This window comes from Ananas comosus, linkage group 7, assembly GCF_001540865.1.
Source record: "Ananas comosus cultivar F153 linkage group 7, ASM154086v1, whole genome shotgun sequence".
Lineage (NCBI taxonomy): Eukaryota > Viridiplantae > Streptophyta > Magnoliopsida > Poales > Bromeliaceae > Ananas > Ananas comosus.
This window is the reverse complement of record NC_033627.1, coordinates 6,162,664-6,185,378: the sequence shown is the minus strand read 5'-3', so window position 1 is coordinate 6,185,378 and position 22,715 is coordinate 6,162,664. Positions and strand designations below refer to the sequence as shown.

Genomic DNA, 22,715 nt, shown 5'->3' with positions numbered 1-22,715 from the left:
CTTTATAAGCTGATATTTTGGGGGACTCTTCCGCGGTCAAAATTAACTGGTAATCAAATCATCATATATAACAATTAAGTCACGATAATAGTGGAAGAAAGTGTCATTGTTTATTCGAAATTGGCATGTTAGTTGACTACTACTTATAATCTGAAAATGCTGAGTTATGCTAGAGCCACGTCATTAATCCACGTGCCATATCTGCTGTAACGTGACTGGGGCTAGCAGGGTGAAAAGGAACTAGTTAGGACTACCAAATGAGAGCGAGCCATCACAGAGAAAGTCTTCAATCAAGTAACTTCTTTGTATTAATATAAACAATAAAAAGATTTTCAAAATATTATTCTAATAATCATATTATTTTATTTCTGACGGACTTTCTTTTCTTTTTTTTTATTTTTTATTCTTTCTTTTTTTAATCTCAGGAAATTAAGTTCTGTATGAGTTGGTTCTTGCGATAAAGAAAGAGTATTTCGTCGTGGTGTGCGGGGCCCGCCGCTTTTACTAACAAAAGAAACAACCAAATCGACGCGGTCGAGTAGCGAACCGTCCACGTGGCGAGCGAAGACGTGCGCGGGGTGGTCCCCGAACTTTTTTAGCTTAGCGGGTCCCACGAGAAGAGCCCCTTCTGGATCCCTCACACGTGGACCATTCGTTCGTTCGTTCGTTCGTTCATTCATTCGAATTCGTTCGTTCGTTCGCAACCCACCCCACCCCACCCCACCCCACCCCACGGGGCGCAACCAAACCTCATCCTGCCAGGGGGCAGAGGAGGAGATCATCACGGCGCTCGTCGTCGAATCTCGGCCGTCCGTTTTACAGAAAGAGAGACGTGCGCAGGTTGCACGCTTCTTCTTATCTCTTTATCTCTCTTGTTCTTCCTTATTCTTTTGATTCGTGAATGGCGGGCCCCAACCCCAGCCCCCAGCCCCACCCGTTAAATAATATAATATAATATAATATAATATAATAATTAAAAAAAAAGAAATAAAATAGAAATAATAAATACCGGTATCGGACGGTGCGGTGGGGCCGGCTCGGCCTTGACCGCTTTTGGGGCATGTGCGGCAGCAGCGGGGCAGCACAGTCAGGAACATTTTACGCTCGTACGGGCAAGGAAACGGAGCCCCCTCGGCGGGACCACCACCACCCCACACACGCAGCCACACCCACTCAACCCACACACCCCACACCCCCGCCACTACTCACTAGAGAGATATTTTCCCTTCTTCTCCTCCTCCTCCTCCTCCTCCTCCTCCTTTTGGCTTTTCCAACACCGTTCACACCTGTGCATGCATCAAAGATGCCTTCGTAATTATCACAAGCAGAGAAAAAGATAAAATATATTACCAAAAAAAAAAAAAAACGAGTGGCCTAAAACTGCGGTTGGTTGGTGATACACGCTGTGTCCGTCCACGTTATTATTACAACACAGTATAATAATAATAAAATAACAATAATAATATCTAAAAAAGAGAAAGTTACATTTTTAAAAACATCACCAGTCACATCTTAACTATATATATATATATATAATAATAATAATGGACGCATTCAAAGCAGGATTCAAAAGGATGTACACACACGTGGACGCGGGGCGGACCCTCTTCTCTCTCTCTGTTCCGAGCATGTATGCATGACTCGCTCTTAATTTTCGACTCTCATAAGTCAACTATATTCCGCTTTCTTTCGGAGGAGGAGAGGAGATCGAGCAGGGACTGCTGAGCGGAGGTGCAGAAGCCTCCACCCATGGTCGTCGTCGTCGTCGTCGTCGTCGTCCATGAATCAGATCAGATCGGGGGGCTATTACTTAATTCCTTCAAACGGTTAAGCTGTATTATTATTTTATGCATCATTTTTATCCCTCTTACTCGGATACTCGATAGATTTGAAAGATAGGATTCGGTAGAAATAATATATATCTAATGGGAGCGTATTTAACTAGTGAGCAGAGAGATAATACGAGGCAAAAGAGAGAATGGCGATGAGATCTAGACGGCTCACAGATGACGACGGACGACGACCGACGACCGCACATAGCTAGACAGACCTCGATCGAGACCAGCGACTAGTTTTGCCGACGGCGGCCTTAATTAATTAATTGGGTACATTAATTTGAAGGTGAAGACGACGGCATCAGGATATTGGTGGAGAACTGGAGGAGAGGGCGGCCGGGTTCATGCCTGCCTTGCACCCCCCGATCGGTATATCTGCTGTCCGCTAATTAATTAATTAAGATGAGAATGAAGAAATTCTAATTTGATTCTCTAGTCTGTACCATACTATCCAAAATAATTAAGCTAATTGCTCCAGGAGAGGAGAGAGAAAAAGAATCATCAAGGTCTATCTTGCTAGCCCTCTCCTTTTTCTTTTAGTTTTTATTTTTTAAATTTTCTCTTTTGTTTATAGCGAGGAAATTAACCCTTGATTGGACCGACTGACCAAATGAAACCCAGTTCTGCCTAGTTCAATTAATCGGAGGACTGGAAGCCCTTCATTTTCAATTAATTTCGTTTTTCCGATCGAGGCCGCGTCAATTGTTTGATTTTGCTGTAGTCTGCTGCCTTTTGCTGCTGCATGCTCCGCTCCGTTTTCCCAACATAGCAGACCATAGCGCAGTTGGTTAGGGCGGAGAGGAAGCTCGAGAAGAAGAGGGAAAGCAGCTAGCGGTCGCGGCCGGATGGGCGAGTGGCGGATGGTCGGCCACAATTGGTGGGTCCGGCATGTTTCTATGCTGCTGTGCACGGGTTCACGTGTTCGGATTCAGTAATGCTTGCTTTATCATTCAAATTGAGTTGTATTTCTATAATACTCATCCAAATTCTTTTTCCTTTTTTTTTTTTTAAAAAAAAAAAATAATTTCGGAAGATGGGTCGCTAAATTTGACTCTATTGATCTATTTATTATTCATTTGGAGAAATGCTACTCGTATGTTTTAGAATACGGCCTAAATCTTACACCTACTCATCAAAAGATTTAGCTAGGCACTTTTTCTAAATGTTTAATATATTTAAAAAAATTGAGAAGACTATTTGTAGAAAAAGTGGACAATGGATAGAAAATGTATAAAATTTACAGTTATATATACTTTGGATATATATATATATATATATATACACACGCCATTAGTTGTTCTTTTAACATGTACAGTGTATAATGCCGTCCGAGGTGGCTAAAGATGTAGTAAATCTGATTGTTGGTATACAATATTAATGTAGTTGGTTGGTTGCAGTGCTGACTGGAAAATCGAGGGTTTGATTCCTGTTAGCTAGTTTGCTCTACTTTCCATCTTTTAAAATAGAAAATCTTGTCAAAATTTTGTAATTAAAAGGAATTTGGGAGGAAGGTAACATGATATCTAAAAGTTTAGCCGGAGATATGAAGTAACTAGGTTTTAAATTAGAAACCTCAGATACCAACAAGTAAGTCCTTAATCACTTGCGTTAGAGACAGTCGGTAACTTTGTATATATATATATTTATCTAAATATATTGATCTATTAGTCAGAGTTATCTTTTTTGTGTGTGGTCCTCCATATTTGCCTACATAAGCAGTGATGTTTCAGTTAATATTTAATATTTGTTTATTTTCCAACTTGTTTAGCTTGATATGATTAGGGCCACTGATAACCAAATTAAGGTGAATAGATATAGAAACAAGCCACCCAACAAAGATTGGTCACTCCACCCTACACCTCCTCTTCGTTTACAGCTTTCATGATTTTTTTTTTTTCTTTTTCTTTTTTTCTTTTTGAAGCCCTTTCTTTCTTTCTTTCTATCTAGGCTGCTGGTTTCATGCATTTTCTTTATTATTATTATTATAGTATCTCTATCTTCAAAGTTGAAACTTGATATTTTTGGGCGGCAGGCAAAGGCATTCGTGTCCCTCGGTGGCACCACAGTTGTGAGAAGAAAACTGTGCATTGGGTGGACCCGATCCACCACATTTATTGACCGACCGTCCAATTAATTTTGCCCTCTATCATATCCTACTGGTTGATTGATGCTCTTATCCGTCCTCCTTCTTCTTCTTCTCCGTATTCTTTAAAAAAATAATTAGTTTAATTTGCTCCCAACAAATATAATATATCTGTACTGCACAATTTCTTTTGTAATTTTATCTTTATCTTATTACAAATATGTGACGAATAACAAGATGGATGGGTTAAGTGCAAATTATAATTAGGCTCATATCAGCGATACAGTTTGCCATCATAGAGTTTGTATATTAGTGATTTAGGAGCTCAATGTATTTGTAATTTTTTAGCGCTTGGATCGTCTCAAGATCCATATAACTAGTGCTGCACGGATGTTGAGACGATCCAAATATTAAAAAGTCACAAAAATAAATGCTATTGTATTTTTAAAAGCACAGAAAGTAATATATATATATATATATATATATATATATATATATATATATAATGACAAAGTTAAACTTTTTAAACTAATATAGGGAAGTAGAATTAGGTTAAACCTAAATTGAATAAATTGAAGTTTATTCTTTTATTAGGGAAAAAAAAAACTTATATTGCACTGTCATTACAAACAAGAGTAGGAAAAAAAAATTAGAATGCACCGGTTATATTGCTAACGTGACGTTCTCAACCGATAAGATTATTTTTTCTGTGTTCACCCGTTCCATTATGGTTAATAGAAAAATATTTTTATTATACTTTTTTTTATTTTAAGAAGAGAGGTATAATTAATTTGTTAGCGGTGATATGGTGCAGGAGAGATTGGAGGACTAGGTTCATGTTATTAATTTCCGTTTCAGTTCCACCATCATCACATCATCAGGTCATTGTTTTAATGCGTTAGCTGTCGCATGTCGCAAAGTATCCAAAGTTTGGCATCGAACAATAAAGTGGTTCTCCTATCGATTAATATAATAATAATAATATTCAAAAAAGTTTTATACCAAAGCGATAAAAAGGATGAAAGAGTATGCAATCTAAGATCGATGTGTGGGCCGGGGTGGCCTTCATTTTCTCCTCTCTCTCTCTCTCTCCTTTTCCCTTGGATAGAAAGTCATATTCTTTTATTATCCTAGAACTGCTTGCATGTTGTGAGATTTTTTTTTCTTTTATTGATTATTTTGTGTATAATAACAAAGAATTTTACACATGAATAGTCTTAATTCTTATCTGTGGTAAGCTAGGTTTAAATTATTAAATGTTTACTGGTCCGATCCAATCCACTATAGATGATCGAGCAACGAAGTTATTTATTGTACAGAATTTAATTTACTGCATAATTGGTAGTGATGGACACCGTCCAGAGTTGGAATCTAAATACGCCCAAATCAAGACACCCAATTTCGACGCATTTTGTTTCCACAATCAATGTCGCTAATCCAAAAACCCCAGAGCCAAAAAAGAAAAAAAAAGGAAAAACAAGAAAGGAAAATGTTTTTTGGGCCATCGCTGTGGAATGTGACTCCGTTGCTTTGTGCGTGCACACGAAAAAAAAAAAAAAAAAAAAAATGTTTGGTCTAAGCAATAAATCTAATCTAAGTGGTCCGGGGTGGGCCCCACCATGGATTGCAGGTTCAATTCGGTGGCCAATAATAGAACGACAGCGTGGCGCATCTCCACCTGTGCGTATCATTGGACGGCTAGGATGGGATCATTGTGCGCGCCTTTCCTTTCTCGATGGCCGGATAAGGTGAGGTCCCTGGTCCACGTGTGCTCAGCTAGCTTTCGTGGGACCCGCACGTGGGGGGGAGGAGGAGGAGATGGTGGGGACCACGGGATTTGTCCTTTTCGCCACGTGGAAAGTCCGCATAGAAGCCCGTGGGGACCGCCACCACATGGTAGTATCAAAATTAAGTATGCGACCGAATCACGTAGCGTATTATTATTATTATTATTATTATTATTATTATGAAGGTATTATAGGTCCTGCTAAATTAATTAATGAGGTCACATTCAGGGTAATTTTGTAAATTTCTCATTGAACATCTCGAGGACTCAGATTTTGGATAATATAATAATTTGAAATTGAAAATCATAAAATTCCACCTAACCAGATACGGCCTGGTGGAATATATTAGGAGGTCTCATTCAGGATGATTAGCAATTTAAATAAAGAGTTAATTGCATCAACGACCCCTAACTGTTACATTTTTTTTTTTTTTATTTAGGTCCCCAGTTTTTATTTGCTTTACCATTAGAGTTCTAATTCTTAATTTTTATTTTAACTATGTTCTATTATTAAGAATACTATAAAATTTACCAGTAGATGTCACATTAAAGACAATCTGTATATAATGTCATCATCAATGCCATATTAGTATCGAATTTTGACCCACGGTTATTTTGATTAAAATTAATCACATTTTCGATGGCAGGACTCGAGTGAAATAAATACCATAGAATAAAAAAATTTTAGTTGCAAGAAAAGAAGGGTTGAGGATCAAAATAGGAAACAAGTAAAGGCTGAGGTTCATTGGTGCAATTAAGCCATAAATAAATCATCTCGACAATGTCCAATTTAGGATAATTTAATAATATGAAATAGAAAATTATAAATTCCACCTACCAGCTATGTAAGTGGTTGGGCAGAAAATACTGGGAGGTCATCCTCAATCCTTCTCTTTCTCTTCTTTCTCCTTTTCTTTTCTTTTTTTTCCCCCCTTTTTTCTCAATTTTTTTTATTTTCTATTTACCTAGAATTTGATCATTCTTTAATAAATTACTCTACTTGCGCATACAAATACGGGGTTTGATATTTTTGACCAAATGACACCTCTGCTTTTCTATCAATTTCAATTAAGACGGCAAGAATGATCATGTGACGGACTTCTCATTTTCTTGGTGGAGTGACACTGTAGTAGTCGGGCATTCTTTCTTTCTTTACGGCGCTAATCTCGCTGGTAATCATTGCCAGACGGTCTGACACGTTGCTACGTTGCACTCGACGGTAATTTTTCTGTGAATGTTCGATTTTACTATGTTGGGTTAACGTATTGAAAGTACTACTTATATTTTCTCTGTCCCCCTTCTTTTTTTTTTCTTTTTTTTTTTTTTTTTTTAACATGTTTTGAAGTCGGGAGGACTAAGGTCTAACTAAGGTTGCATTTGGTTTGGACATACTTCCTAGAAAATTTTTGGCAGGAAAACTAATAAAGATTTTTAATTATAAATATAGGTTTCTCAAACTTATATTTTAAAAATGTAGAAACGTAAACTTAACTAATGTATGTATCATTTTAAATTGGCTATTTAATTTTTTAATATTTTGATTTTACTATCCAATCTTTTAATTTATTTTATTTGTGCCTGTCAATGGTATTTTGAGTTTGAAATTTAAACTAATTACTAAGTTAATAAATTTGTAGTTGCAAGAATTGTATAAAATATACTAATTAAATATGTAAAGTTAAAATGTTATTGACCAGTTCAAAGCAAATAAATTGAAAGGTGGGTATAAATCAAAATCTTGAAAAATTGGATAGCCAATTCAAAATGGTACATACTTCAGTTAAGTTTTGTATGTTTTTACCTTTTCTAAAATTGGACCCATTGGTGCTACATATGCAAAAGAGTAAGTCCTATACGGCTTTTAGAAGATGGTGAATTATTTAATGCTTCATGTAAAGTATTACTTCTCAAAGTCTGAATTTCGATGTATACTTCTTTGCAAAATAGTAAACGATTCATCGCTTTTATGAACAATCCTAAACAATTGTAATAGTTTGGATAAAGCGGCGAACTATTTGTCGCATTTAGAAAGCGACGATTCTTTTCCTGCTTTCTTTGTTTCCCGCAAAATTTAGGTCTAATTTTGAAGATAATATTTTTGAAGGGCTATTTTTACAACTATGACATCGTTCATTATCCTTACATAGTTCAGCATTCCAGGATAATAAGCTTTTGCCTGGTTTGTTAAAAAATCTGGATAATTATCACTGCATCTGGCTGTTACATATTTCGGCAAGTGCGGACAATAGTGAAAATTGTAGGATATTAAATTTTCAGAATGACAAGTTAATTTGCCTCCTTCTATGCAATTACAGCTCGGTGGAGCGGAAGTATCTGCCACCATTAACACAACAAGGAGCATTATTCGTCGTCTTATGTTTTTCTTTAACAATTGCATGCTTCTTCATTATGCCACAATTCAAGATGGTGCACAAGTTGCGCGCCTAGCATTTTGACAGACGATGCGATGCGGATATGTTGAAGCCCTTGCTCAAGTCCCAAGTCGAAAACCATTCTGGGTTTGCAACTAAATCTGAAGTCCTTGAACGTGACAAAATTCCTAGCCTACGAGTTGCATCTACAGTATTACTCCCTCACATACATACATACATTCACGTATTTCAGAGAAGCATCGTAAGCATTTTTCAGAAACACCATAGCTATTTAGGATGTCGAGTGATCTTTTTACTCCTCATAGGCACATCAATGATGAGGGAAGTAAAAGGTCCCACCAACATACCTAAGCTGTTTGAGGAATCCTAAAGCAAACAGAGGTCGAAATCTATGTCACAGTATTACGGATTTGACTTGCGGTTGCTACTAAACAAAACGACGAAAATACTTCCAGCCGAAGCGCCGCGAAACGCCAGCTCTTAAGAAGAAGAAGAAGAAGAAGAAGAAGAAGAAGAAGAAATTTTCAGAAGCTACTTCAGCTGAAGATAGATAGATTTGCCAAGCTTGCTCTCTTTGTGGCTGTGATATAGTTCTGATATTACTGCTTCCTGGAATAGTCCTTACGGGTCTCACCTTCTTCAGCCCATCATCAATTAATGGGCATGACAAATTAAAACAGATGACTACTACCATGTTGTCAAGTATATATACGGCTTCATCAGGATCATTTACGTAGCCCGACAAATCAAATTTTTCAACAACCAAATTTGCTGTGCAAAGAGGAGAAAAGCTTTGAATTGTTAGTGCTGATTTTACCAACAACAGTGGTTAGATCATCGACCTTCTGGCATATTCCATTACATCCCAGAAGAAAGCAATTACCAGTGATTCACATCAGGATATAAGGAAATTCTCTCTTCTCATCATTAGAATCATAAACTATAGTAATTCTGTGTACAGCTTCCTAACAATAAACAAGAATGTCCCTGTAGGAACAATTTCGAACAGACCCTATCAGCATCAAAGGTATATCGATAACATGAATAATTATCCCGGCCCAGATCTAGTAGTTTCTTGAGCAGAGTAAGAATGTGAAAGGTGTTTGATGGCATGCCATTGTTAAATATAATCACGGCTTCCACCAATATAGGCGATGAATTGGGGAAAGAAATAGAAGACAATCACATGTCAGTCACACCGTTCGACTTGGTCATGGATTGCTTTTGTTCCAATAGCTTGTTAGCCAACTCCAACTCTTGTTGCTTCTTTAGATGTCTCTGTGCCGTGGAGGTCATAATCTTGACAAAGAAATTTATGAGCATGAGCCATACCAATGAATTCCAGACCAGAGGGAATGAGAGTTTCCACTTCTTTCCCTGTTGAACAATCGAAAAGGAATGCTCAAAGGAGAGACTATTGATAAAAACATATCCAAAAGAAATAGTATTGCCCATCTTAGGTGAATGCAAGAGCTACCTTGGTTGTTGCAGAAGGTAAGGCAGGAGCAGGAGCTGATAAATACTTATCCTTGACCATGTGCAACTTATCAATCATGGTGGGCAGCATGTCGGAAAATCCAGGGAAGAAACCGAGTACCCAAATTAACCTGTTCTCCACTAATTCTAGGAGTTGGTTGTTGCACACAGAGATGATAAATACCGTCTGCACCAGCAATCAGATCAATGAATGAGGTGAAAAACAGCAACATCAAAGGCTTAAAACAAGGAAAGTAACTATAGAAATGTGCCTGAATTGTGCCTGAATTGAATAGCAGCATGACCAACAAAAAAACTAGAAAGCACAAAGACACTGGGTATTTATATTGACCAGATAGTCCAAAAGATGCAGAACAAGAGGAAGAGCCAGAGATAGCACACCTGGATGTGAGTCTTGAAAATTGCCTTTCCAATTAAGGTCGCAAGAAAGAACTTCCAGAATGGGATGCCGAATTGGCCACACATAATACCAGCAAGATCAAAAAGAGGGTTTGGAATCTATTAATAAGAGAAACAGTAAAAAAAGGGAAAAAAAAAAGAATTAGCTGCAGCTTAATCAATGCATGAAATGAAGAGGAAAAAAAATGGTGCAGCTATTTAAGTAATTAATGAGTCAAAGGAGAACAAGTGGACCGAGCAGATTTTTATTTTATTTTATTTTAATTTTATATTTTTATTTTTTTGGTACACGAATCTCTGTTTTGCCATATGAAACTAAATGCACAATTAATGAGAATGTACATATATCACAACTGCATTTCCTTTTCCAAGGCATCAAGGAGAATTACACTCATAAATATTTCATAGGAACAACAAATTTTTTCCTGCCACTTCAACTTACTGTGAACTTCCCCAAAGGGATTTTAGAAATGTTCCACCTATTATATTTGAAGTTTTCAGGAATATCACAAGGCAATCACTAAATACATATATACAACCAAGAAAAGTGGGGAAAAAGCAAACTAACCGAAGCAAGTAATAAAATAGTTAAGAAGTTGAGATGTTGTGAGTGAGAAAGAAGCCAGCGTTTGGATTTGGTGAGTGTTGCAGATATAAATCCATCTTCTGAAGAAGCAGCATCCAGTTCCTCGACAGCATCTACTTTACTTCCAGACAAGCGTGCTGCCATACATAAGTCAATAGTGAATGTGACACTACATCAATACGAGTAAGCTATCCATCGAATAACAACAATTCAATTCTTGCAATTAAAATTTATGCAAATCTGTGCTGAATATCCAACAAAAAAAGTGTGTGAAAATATTGTGCGCGGATTAGTATAATTTGAAGTCCAAGTGGAAGATACGAGCCATATAATTCAAATAAGTATGAAGTCCATGCTATTGAACTTGTAAAACAGTATCAAATGTGCAGAGATATTCCAAATTGGATTAGCAATAGCCAATATAGTTCTTGTAAGCTCCTGGCATTTTCATCTGAACATATGTTTGACTTAGCAGTCAGCACTCAACAAAATGACAATCCTTGCTTACGAGATGATGCCTAAGGCAATGGCAACAATAGTACTTGCCGATAAACAAAACTAGTCTACGTGCTCACATATGAGGGTAAAAGTTACATTACACGAAGCTCATGAGTTAGTTCTAGACGATAAAATAGATTAAGCTCAACAACAATAAATACAAAACAGCAATTAGTTTTGGATATAATTCTGGATCAGGTGGTAGTTTTTATGAATTATGATAGCTAAATGGAAGCAAGTAAATGTAAGACTTTTTGAATACAAGATTCTTAATTTAAATCTATTTATTACCTAGGAAAAAGGAATGAAGAGCAAATACAAGCACTATTACCATAATATGTATTCATGCATACTCTACAGAATCTATTTATCAAAGATACCTGCTCGTGAGATAAAATAGGGAGGAAGCTCCCCAAGTGCAGTTCCAATGCCCCAAAGAATAGCTTCTAGCTGAACCTGAGTTAGTATTTTGCTGACTGGAATCCTAACTAATGAACTGGACGACGGCGGATATAGTGGAGGTCCAAATTCTGAGCAATCCTTTTCAAGCCATGAAGGTCCCTTTTTAAGTAGTATGGTGTCATATGGAGCAGCTTTCAAATCAACTCGTCCACATTGTAGAGCTTTGATTGTGAAAAATGCAATATGAGGGCCTAAATACAGCACAAATGTGTGTAAACCAGAACCTGCAACGCAAGCAATATATAACTTGATCAGCATTAAATGTTCTTCATAAATGTTTTGGCTTTCAAGGATTACAAATAAATTATCAGTCTGTGGCTGTGTGGTGAAGTATGCGGAGAGAAACCTATAAATTTAGGAGACAGAAAGTTCCAGCGGCCTAATATTCTGACATGAAAAGAGATGCTAATCAAGAACTGATTTAGCATGCCTTGAGGGCAAAAACTGGAAAAGGATGGAATCATGGTGTGGCAATATAAAACAGAAATAATTCCCCAGACAAGACAGCTGCAAACAAGATAATATTCTGGATTTTCACTGGAAAGTCTGGAATAGGCATGGTATGATGGTAAAATAGAAGATTATTACAGTAGTACAATTACAAGTAATATCATGCTTGAAATTGAATCATACTTGGGAACTACGGAATCAACTGCCGCCAACTTGAAGTTGGGGCCAAACTTCAGGGACTACACTTGAAATTAAATCCCAATAAATATAAGCAATATATGACCAATATAGCTCAAACTCAACTAAGTCCAACAGAGGAGCTTCATGGATTTATAACAATCCACAGTTCTCAAAAGTATTGCATTTTTTATGCCTGCACTATCAGACAATTAAGAGTATTTGGGGTCAATGGGTAGAGCACAAGTAGAAGCTGAGAAAGGCTCCATGAAATCAGACAAATAGTAAACCAGTTTGAAGTCAATTATCCAAAAGTTTGGTCTGTTCCTGGTGAAAGGAGAAATCAAGCACAAGGAGGCTTACCATAACAGCTACCAAAACTACATGGCCATCAAACACATATCTACCTTGCAGGCATGCTAATGGTGACTGTAATGTAACTCATCTATGAGGCACAAATAAGACAAGGGATCATATTGGGGCTTAGATTTTTTTCGTTCCTTTAAATGATCTTATTCCACACCCCAATAGCCTCAAGTCACACAGAGCAAGATATCAGGCTTGCAGTAAAAAAACAAGTACGTACAAGAGCATTTTTGAAATTACCCAACAAAGCTTGCTAGTGACATTTTGAATAAGACAGCCATATCAACATTGCCCAAAATACTCAAGACCAAGTTATTTATATAAGCAAAAGAAAATAAAAATCCTATACAAGCCAACTGATTTAATATATTCACATAAGGGACTATTGGGTGTCTTAAGACCTAAAATTCATGTCATGTGTGCACAAAGAACCAACACTATTACCATTTATCCTCCAAATACCTTTAGAGGGTCCACGTGACTGTACCCCTGAAAGTGGCTGCACCAAATAATTAACTAATACGACCAACATGAATGAAACAGGATGCCTAAAGAGCTGAAAAAGCTCAAATTCAAGTTCTTAATACTAGAAAGTCATTCTGATAAATGGCTGTCAGCTTACCCAACATCCTCTGATGTGAGACCAATTAAGTGAAACACATAAATAGCTATATTCCACTAATGCTTATTGCTCAGAATGTGCCACATACTTTCAAGCACAGACTCCCCAATTATTTAACTGCTTGTATTATATTTTGAGTATGCATGTAAAGAAACTATGAGCAGTTGTACACCTTGCAAAAAAAATATAAACAACTATAAGCATGCATGTACATCAATTTTTAAGAGAAGTAGTGACATATAATCAATCTTCCTCCAAAGAAGAGAGCAGCCAGAACAATAGGAACAAAAAGACGCTGTTGTAAACTAGTGAATAAGTATTTTTTATGCCACAGCGAACGTCCATTGTTTTTTAAAGCAAGGCTTCTTTAACAAATACACAGAATGCATTTTTCCCAAAAGAATTGGCATAATTAAATCGATTTCTTCGGGTGTCACAGACAGGCACTGTCGCTCTTAAGTTTGGTTATTAACAGACCAGAAAAGAAGGCAGAAGACAGTGTTAACTCATAGGTATAAATCACAAATTTGATATCTATCTGATTTCTGGTCGACTTCAATAACATATCCAAGAAAAAGGTCAAATTTGGCCAGTGATAAATTCTGATCAAAGTCACCACAACATCCAACTTAAATTCTATTGCAAACTGCTGTTTTTTGTGATGAGGAATCGACTGCAGCATGAAAACCAGCCCCAAAATGACTGCTTTTGCAGTGGCCGGCAACACCACCCCAAGGAAACAAGAAAAGCTAGACCAATGTAACAATCCAGCCCACGAGCAATAATAACTCGTTGGGCCCAAACACCGGCCAAAAATGCTTAAGCCTAGTTATTATTAGTAATGTCTAAGTCTCTTATATATCCAATCACATTCCTATTCCTATCCGATGTGGGATTATTGGGGTGTGACAACCAAAAGGGCCCAAAATGAATGCCAAGAAACCTTAGAATGAACCAAATTGAGCAGTAGGAATTTATTAGCAAAATTCTTTTGGCTTGTGGAGTACTATCATAAAAATATGTAAAACTACATAAGCAAACTATGTGGACATAAGGAAATTATGTAGTTTAAACTTTAAACCATCCAATATTTCATTACAGTAAAAGTAGAATGCAATTTTTGCACTTGCCTAGTCCAATTGATGATGCCACTCCTAGAGATATCCACCACAATCCATATCTGGCATAATTAAGAAGCTCTTGGACATGCTGCATGCATCGCATGGAAAAAAAAATGTATCATTCATTTAGAAATTAGAAGAATAAAAGGGCAAAAGAGAAGTATTTAGTAACATGGAATAGAAGTTCATCCCTAGCATGCTGCATTAAAAGTATAAAATGTACTCTTCAATTATACATTTATGACAAAATCAAGTCATTATATTAAAAGTGAATTCAGAAGATTATATCTAAACACGAGATCAACATAGAGGTCTAGACAAGATTAAAATTAAATGGTATTTCTTTAACTAAGAGTGATGCTAGTAAATAAATGAGAAAGAGATAAATACCTTTTCATGTGGGCCATCAACAGTCAAAAGAAGGAATGTGGCCACTACCAAGATGATTAAGACCTTAAGCCAACCACCATTTCTCAGGACATAGAAAAAAGACCTTTTTAAATACTGCAACGTAGCTAATACAAATAGTTTTACTGTCCTGATTGGCTGTGTTATCAGTGTCAAGTTCTCTAGATCCAACCGATGCCTTTCACGAAGCTCTGCAAAATGAAGTAAATTTAGTAAAGAAAATAATACAGAAATATACTCACTGTTAACAAATGGAGCCATCAGGATAAAATTATCACATGTGAAACACATACAACTTGAATCGAGTTATCTACTAAAACAACTCTATAAAACAAAATAGCTTAATAAATGATATGATTTATCTGCAAACCTTCGGAAGTGTGATTTGATGTGACAAGAGTGCAATTATTGCTTGCAAAGGTATCCATATATGGATGTTAATTTTTAGACAACTTAAGCTTAAATCCATCAAGGTAAAGAACAGCTTCAGAATAATACTATTTCTGGCTCAAACACAATATTCGTACAAAATTAGTCAACCATTATACGTTAATAAAGCAACAAGCTTATTTGGGTAATTTTGAAGAGAACAAGTTGGTTTGGACTATAGAACTTAGGCGACCTTAATAACCATGCCTTTTGCCCAAGGATTTTTCAATTGTCTTACTCTGTTTTCTGTTTATAAAGGTCCATCTATTGCTTCTTTTTAAAGCAGAACAGGGTGTCCATAGTACCAAACTAATTTGAAGAATTTTACGACTTAATGCCGTTATGATCTTTCACCAAACAAGATCCATAAAACCAACTAACTTTGATTTCCCAGAAAAGCTTGTTTGTTTGAGAATTTTCATATAAATAGATACAGTAAAAAACAAATAACTTATAATTTAACCAAACAGAATTTGAACATATCCTTGAGTCTTCTATACACTCCTAAGAGTGTGGATAAATTCCAGGAAAAAACTGCAAAGAAAGAAAAGTGGCCTTAATTCAAACCTAAAATTATATATGTTCAGCCTCTCACAAAACCTTAATTCATTATAGACCACACATGAACAAAATTTGTATTTTGCCCAACTATTTTGTATTTTGCCCAACTATACCCTAATTATCTACATGGCAGTCTAATTGCAACTAAATTGGATTAGACTTCATACAACTAAAGTGTAATCAATTCAGCCTTCCAATGTAGGCTGCATCTTCAGGCTTGAAATCAAGGCTCCACTATTTTAAAGTCCATGATTAGCAAGCTTTCCAGATGAACGAGAGAAAACATATGGGATAATCATGGAGTTGCTCACTTATACACTGACGACTTTTACACTAATTTCTAGGAATCAATCACTGAATGTATCTTTGCGTAGGTACAAAAAGGAATTGGTACTTTCAACCTTCATACATGTGCCAATCTCTCACAAAAGCGTCAAGCTAAGATGAAAGAACTATATCACTCATAAATGTGCTCAATATTACTAAATATTGAGAATATTGAGCTAATGCAACTATATCAACAACCACCATCATATATTGCTTCTTACATAGTGGGATAATTTGCAATTGCTTACAAGCTAGATAACTCCAAAAGCCAATCCTTCATATGTAGTTGAAGGCATAAATACCAGGCCTTTATGAGCATAAGCTTCAAATATTGAGCTAAAATCCACATAAAAACAAATCTCAGCAACTTGTGGTTAAAATTTTAAAAAGCATAATGGCTGTTCCAGTGTGCCAAAAAAAAAAGAGAGAAAAGAAAACATCCACTAGACACAGATAGGTTTAGCGCGCAGAGAGAGAGAGAGAGAGAGAGAGAGAGAGAGAGAGAGAAGAAGAAGAAGAAGAAGAAGAAGAAGAAGAAGGAGAAGAAGACATTATGTGGTTTAAACAGCCGTTTTAGCAAAGAAAGGGCCGTTTTAATATAATTAAAAAGAAGATGCTAAAGACATTTTGTGGTCTAAATGGTTGTTTTAGTGAAAAAAAAATGGCTGTTTTAGTATTAAAAAGAAGTCCACAAGACACAGATAGGTTTAGTGTTTAGAAGGGAAAGTGTTTAGAAGAGAGAATAAGAAGAAAAGGCTGTTTTAGTAGGGGAAGAAAAAAGAACACATTCACAAGATGCAGATAAGTTTAGTGTTTGGAGGAGGAGGAAGAAGTACATAATCCACTCTAGTTGCTGTTACATAACTGAATAAGGATTAAGACAAAATTCAGACTTAAACATGACCGAAAAGGATTAGAATTTTAGAGAATAATTGGAAAGCCAACTAAGAGAGAGGTAATGAAGGAAAGAAAGGGAAATTTCAAGATAATTCTCAGGAGTCAAAACAAAAAGACCAACTCAAAACTCTGGACAATCAACTCACACAACCAACCATTTATTTGTGGAAATTCCATGTATACCGTGAATCCGTGATGCAAAATCTAATTACCCATGCTAAAATGTTTTAATGAATACCAAACAATCCGAAACTCTCTTGAACGATTCAAGAGAAAGACAATCTAGAAAGATTCATAGAAATAGAGGAACTATTTCCATTAGACGAAATGATAAAGGAATACCACATTTTTGCCTCCATAACTTTAAAGTAAAATTAAGTTTCGAGAGGGGGCGTGATCTATGTAAATCAACTAAAGTTAAAGGTAAAAATTGATCGAGTAATAGGTCATGATGGTCAACCTTAGACTATATAACTATATATTATACCCAAAATTCAGCCAATAGGGTTCCCCTGATGACAAACTTTTATGAGCAACACGGATGATTTATTTCCAAATGACTTTTGTAAGAACCAGAAGGCTTAAAAGATCAGCATGAGAAAGAAGAAATTGGAAAGATGGATGTTAGTGCTAGATGCCACTTTCAGGATCCAATCATCTATGTAAGTCTTTTAAGCTTATGATGAAAGCGTCTACCACTGGTTAAAAAGAAGAAGCTCTGAAAAGCTAGAATTTTCTTGTAGAACAAGAGCTTTGAACTTGCAAAAAGTTGAGAAACATGGAAATACTATCCCACAAGCAGGCAAACCATGTTGCTCTCCTTTTTCCATGCAAAACCTATAAAGAATATTCACCTGGTGCATGTTTCAAATTGCTCTACCATCTCCCTGTCTCATGCTATAAAGAAAATCACTGAGCAAATACTTCATTATGCACAACATTAACTCAAACCTTCTCCCTTTATCTCAAGGAAAAAAGAAACAACTTTATCTACCACACCAACATAAACAACCGATAACCCGTGGGCACCAAGTTTTGCATCCACTAGCGTTAGCCTCCATGAGCATCAAGTATAGCAATCTTGACCCCAACGGGTACCCCATCATTCTTCCAAATTTACAAAGGTGGCAGAAACAAATGGCTAACACAGTTTCCTTACACACTACATGCATACAATTCGTCAAGATGCCCCACTTCTTCAGCCAGTTATGCTACAAAACCTTTTGATGGCGATTCCATTAGCTGCTAATTACCTTATTATATTCGACCTCAAATACTCAAACACAATTATTTTCATAACTTAATACATTGAAATGTCTAATTCTTCTCCCCTCAAACTAACTATTAAACAAAGAAACAAACATGAAGTATATATATACAGGACCATCGCAGTATAGTAAGGGGCAATCTAACTGAGCGACAGCAGAAAAGTACAGATGAACCGATACATGGAAGTCCACCTCTACAAAATTATAAGTTTTAGGAAAAAGATAAAGGAAAAAAAAAAACTGAGGACTGCCATCTCTGCAAAAATTTAATTTTTTTGTCTTTTTCTCCCAGAAAATCCAAATCAACAACATTAACCCAACAACCAAAATCCAGATCCAATCCTTATCAAACATTCTTAGATCTCTAACCAGATTTCTAATGCAGGAACTTGTATTCCACAACATAATTCATGATGATCAGAAAATTTACAAGTTACTTTCACTAACTCTTGTCACGACAAGATCAATGGATCGAACAAAAAACTAAATAATCAATAGAGGTGGAAGAAGGAAAAAAAAAAAAAAAAAAACATGAAACCTCACCTGATATCAACGGATCCTCGTCCTTGGGCGGTGGTTTAGAGGCGATCGCTCCCCTGCGCCCCATCCTCCGCAAACCAACCCCGAGCACAAACCCTAGATTCCCTCCCGGCGATGGGAAAATCGCATCGGAATCGGATCCACACTGAGCCGTGCAATCGAAGCGCCGGATCTAGGCCCGAACAGAAAACACGGAGGGGGGGAAAGGTACGCGCTCCCTTTTCCTAGGGTTTCGTGGATCAAATCAACGATCTCCACTAGATCGCCATTGCCATGGAGAGAATGAGCGTCGCGTGGCGTAGCCTTATATCTCCGCTCTTTCCTTCTCCGCTAGAGAGAGAGAGAGAGAGAGAGAGAGAGAGGGAGCAGGGTTAGAGAGAGATGGCGTGAAAAACGTTGTTTCCGTATCTGTTTGTATGTAGGAGGGTATCCGAATATAAATAGATGATGACTGGAGGGGACATATTTCTTCGATTGGGTTATAGTGGGTTACAAATTTCGTGCACGGGAGGACAATGAGAGAGAGAGGGAGGGATACGAACACGCACTTATTATATTTGCCCTAGGATGACATTACTCCTAATTATTAAGAAGAGTTAGAGTTAGAATATTATTATGATATTTGATCTTTTTTACTATTAAGTTTTTAATTTTTAGAGAAAAAATTATAGAATTAAGATGATATTAGAGGGAGGGATACGAACACGCACTTATTATATTTACCTAGGATGACATTACTCTTAATTATTTAGAAGAGTTGAGTTAGACTTCGTTTGAGATTGCGGAGAAATTACGTTATGTGCGGTAAAAATACATGTTAGAAAAATATTCTGTTTATTTGCGTAAATATTGCATTTTGCATATTGCGATGAATCGGTTACAATATATTTTCTGCGGTCCCATCGGGGAACACAGAAGCATATCCCTATATGCTTTTTCCTCAACTCCATTTTATCTAATAGCGTAAGATAGACTTCAATACCAAACTATGCCTTAGAATATATTATTATGATATTTGATCTTTTTTACTATTAAGTTTTTAATTTTTAGAGAAAAAATTATAGAATTAAGATGATATTACTCTCTTAAAGTTGAATGGTCCTTCTAAGATTGAGTGGTCGCTATTGGGTTATAATATTTAATCCAATAGTTAGAAATAATTAAAAAAAATTGATCCAAATATTAAAAACTTGTTAGCAAAAGGGAGCAAATACTATTAATAGTATTTTAGCACAACTCTTATTTATTCTACTAATCTAGTTTTGATTTAGGGTAAATTTGGTTCAACGTAAAATTATAAAAATAATTTTTTATAAAAATATTTTGGATGAAAAAAGTTTACATTTTGTACTCTTTTATTTGTAGAAAAAAAAATCATCCATATTTATTTGGTTGGAAAGAAAAATTTACATTTATTTGGTTTGGTGAAAAAGAAATGAAATTTTTTTGTTACGTAGTTTAAATTTTTATTTTCTGTCGAAAAATAGTAAAAGCAAAAAATTCAATTTTTTTTTTCAATTCCATAAAATTATGTTTACAAAAAAATATTTTCAGGCTGAACCAAACAAGCTAAAAAATATTTTTTATACCGTAAATAATTTTTTGATTCAAACCAAACAATGGCTTCAGTAATGAAGCGGAGTTTATAAGCTTACCCGTGGGAGCGGCGAACCGTTCATTCTAGGCGAAGTTAAAAGCATAATGCGTACTGGCATACCATTGCTAGTGAAAATTTTTGGAAGAGCAGAAACGGTTGTTCTGGTACGGATTACTACTGGCTGGGACAAATTTTAGGATTAGTTGCAGCATTGGTTTCTCAATTTTTTTTTGTTTTTTAATTTTAATTCCCTTTTTTTTATTGCATTGAAGTTGGTGAAGATCGGGACCGAACTTAAAAAATGCATAAAGAGTTGGAACCAGTTATCAATTAATATTGTATTAATCAAGCATTCTTATTTATACATCCAAAAGTTGGCATAAGTGCCGCTTAACTTTCACACCACATTCACTGAAAAATTAATTTTCTCACACTAGTCTTATCACAATTCAACTTTTTTAATATTGAAAACTCCACAAGATTGTTTAAACCTTCGATGGGCAGGGATAAGATGTACACCATATTTTTTAATGCACAAATAGTTTTTTTTTTTTTCCTTCTTCTGATGCACACATAGTATTTCTCACCTTTGTTCATCTCTCGTAGCTTGGAGTATTTATATTTTAATTTCTATCCTCTATTTTGAGAAGTGCATTATATTTTACTATCCTCTATTTTGAAAAGTTGCACTTCAATCTCTTATCATTTTTTTTCTTTTGGCTTAGATACCTAATGTTAGTTGAAATAGCAAAAATATTATATTTTATAAACTGTAGCATGATTAAAAACAAATTATAGGATGATTAAGTATTATATTATAACATCTATGATTATAACTATAATAATCCAGTCTTTTAGCCAAATTATAGCATGAATAAATCGTTGATCCCTAATTTAGCCAAATAATCAATACAATTACATTAAAGGGTGAACCTTCAACAAGCTTGAAGGCCTCTCCTTGTTTTCGGATAAGTGGATCCTTCGTTTCAGTTTTACAATACATCAATTCAGTTTTCTTTTTCTTTTTCTTTCACCTTGCTCTCTCCCTATTTTCCCACTACCTCTCTCTTTCTCTCTCTCTCTTCTCTCTTCCGCCCCCTCCTATTCATAGTTTTATCACTACAAATCCTAATACGAGTGATTCATTCCCACGATTTTCAGCAATCTTATTTGGCTGCGGCCGCCGAGGGTTATTGGCTGACGGCTATAGCTGTAATCCTACCTCTACACGATCCTAGCCTTACTCTGTTCTTTGAAGGTCAATACTTATCTCTAAAAGGATTTAAAGCAAGGAAGAAGAATGTCACCAAAAAAAGGTTTGATTTGTATTATCTATTATTTTCTTTTAGGTTATCTATAATCTATAAACTATAATTAATCCACGTATCTATTGCTGATGTGGCATTACCTTAGTTTTTTGAAATTTTATTAATTTTTTTCTTTTTTTTTGGATTGGTGAATCTAATCTCTCTCTCTCTCTCTCTCTCTCTCTCTCTTTCTCTCTCTCTCCTACCCTACCGATTCATCTCTCCACGCGCCCCACCCCCTCTCAAACTCCCCGCACGCATCGTGCCCCCCTTCCCAAACTCCCCGCACGCGTCCCCTCATCTCCTCTCTGCCGTACTCAGGGACGGAGTTATGTTGGGACTGAGGGGGGCCATGGCCCCCTCCAAATTGTCATAATTTGCATAATAGTTCTATATAAAAAAAATTTAAAAAAATATTTTTATTTAATTTTAAAAGTATGATGAGTAACTTGTTATTTTTTAAAAAAATTTGGTGCTAATATAATGCTCTCTCAACTTTGAGTTTATTTATTTATTTTTTATTTAGTACTTTCATAACTTCAAATTATTTTCAATACTTTTTTATTTAATTAAATTAAAGGTTATATTAAAGTTAATAGCTCTATCAACTAATAATTATTTATTATCACAATTATATTTATAAAAATTAAGAAATTAAATCATTCACTAAATTACTATTAGATTTAGTAAATTTCAAAGTTATTTGAGTGAAATAATATAAATAAAATAATTAGAAGTTAAGTAATTATAAATAAAAAAGGGGTAATGCTTTTTACACTAATTATTTAGTCAATATATTTTATCAGTCAATTAAGAGATTTTATCGGTCCCTGGCAGCACTCCTTCCCTATCCTCCCTCTCCATCCCTTCCTTTGCCTATCACATCTCCTCCTCCCGGCCTCCTCCTTCCTCCCTCCTCGCCCTCTCTGCCACCCGCCATTGTCTCCACTGCGTCGCCATGCTTTTCTCATCCCGGCATCAGAGGTGGTGGAGGGCATGGCGGGGATCTACTCTCAGTTAATTCATAGGCTTAGAGATTCCTATTTGATAGGTGATGAAGCCAAACTGCGATGATGCGTTCGTGGCGCCGGCAGCAACTTGCGGCG

General features: G+C 36.0%; 1 protein-coding gene and 1 long non-coding RNA gene across 4 annotated transcripts; one reads left to right on the top strand and one right to left on the bottom strand.

The window, feature by feature from the left end:
• Window positions 1,531–8,927, top strand: LOC109713354. 3 transcript variants are annotated; one of them, XR_002217089.1, is made up of 4 exons: window positions 1,532–2,766; window positions 3,868–6,923; window positions 8,020–8,287; window positions 8,403–8,927. It is a non-coding gene; the product is annotated as an uncharacterized LOC109713354 (long non-coding RNA). The 3 variants fall into 3 exon arrangements; XR_002217090.1 differs by having other exon boundaries at window positions 1,531–2,712; window positions 8,020–8,927; XR_002217088.1 differs by having other exon boundaries at window positions 8,020–8,927.
• LOC109713353 (vacuole membrane protein KMS1) lies at window positions 9,001–19,161 on the bottom strand. The gene is made up of 8 exons (XM_020237395.1): window positions 18,709–19,161; window positions 14,666–14,874; window positions 14,285–14,363; window positions 11,458–11,763; window positions 10,562–10,716; window positions 9,976–10,092; window positions 9,575–9,760; window positions 9,001–9,474 (listed from the first exon to the last, which is right to left on the bottom strand). Exons 1-8 carry the CDS (start codon window positions 18,770–18,772, stop codon window positions 9,280–9,282), a joined length of 1,311 nt encoding a protein of 436 aa, XP_020092984.1. The 5' UTR covers window positions 18,773–19,161; the 3' UTR covers window positions 9,001–9,279.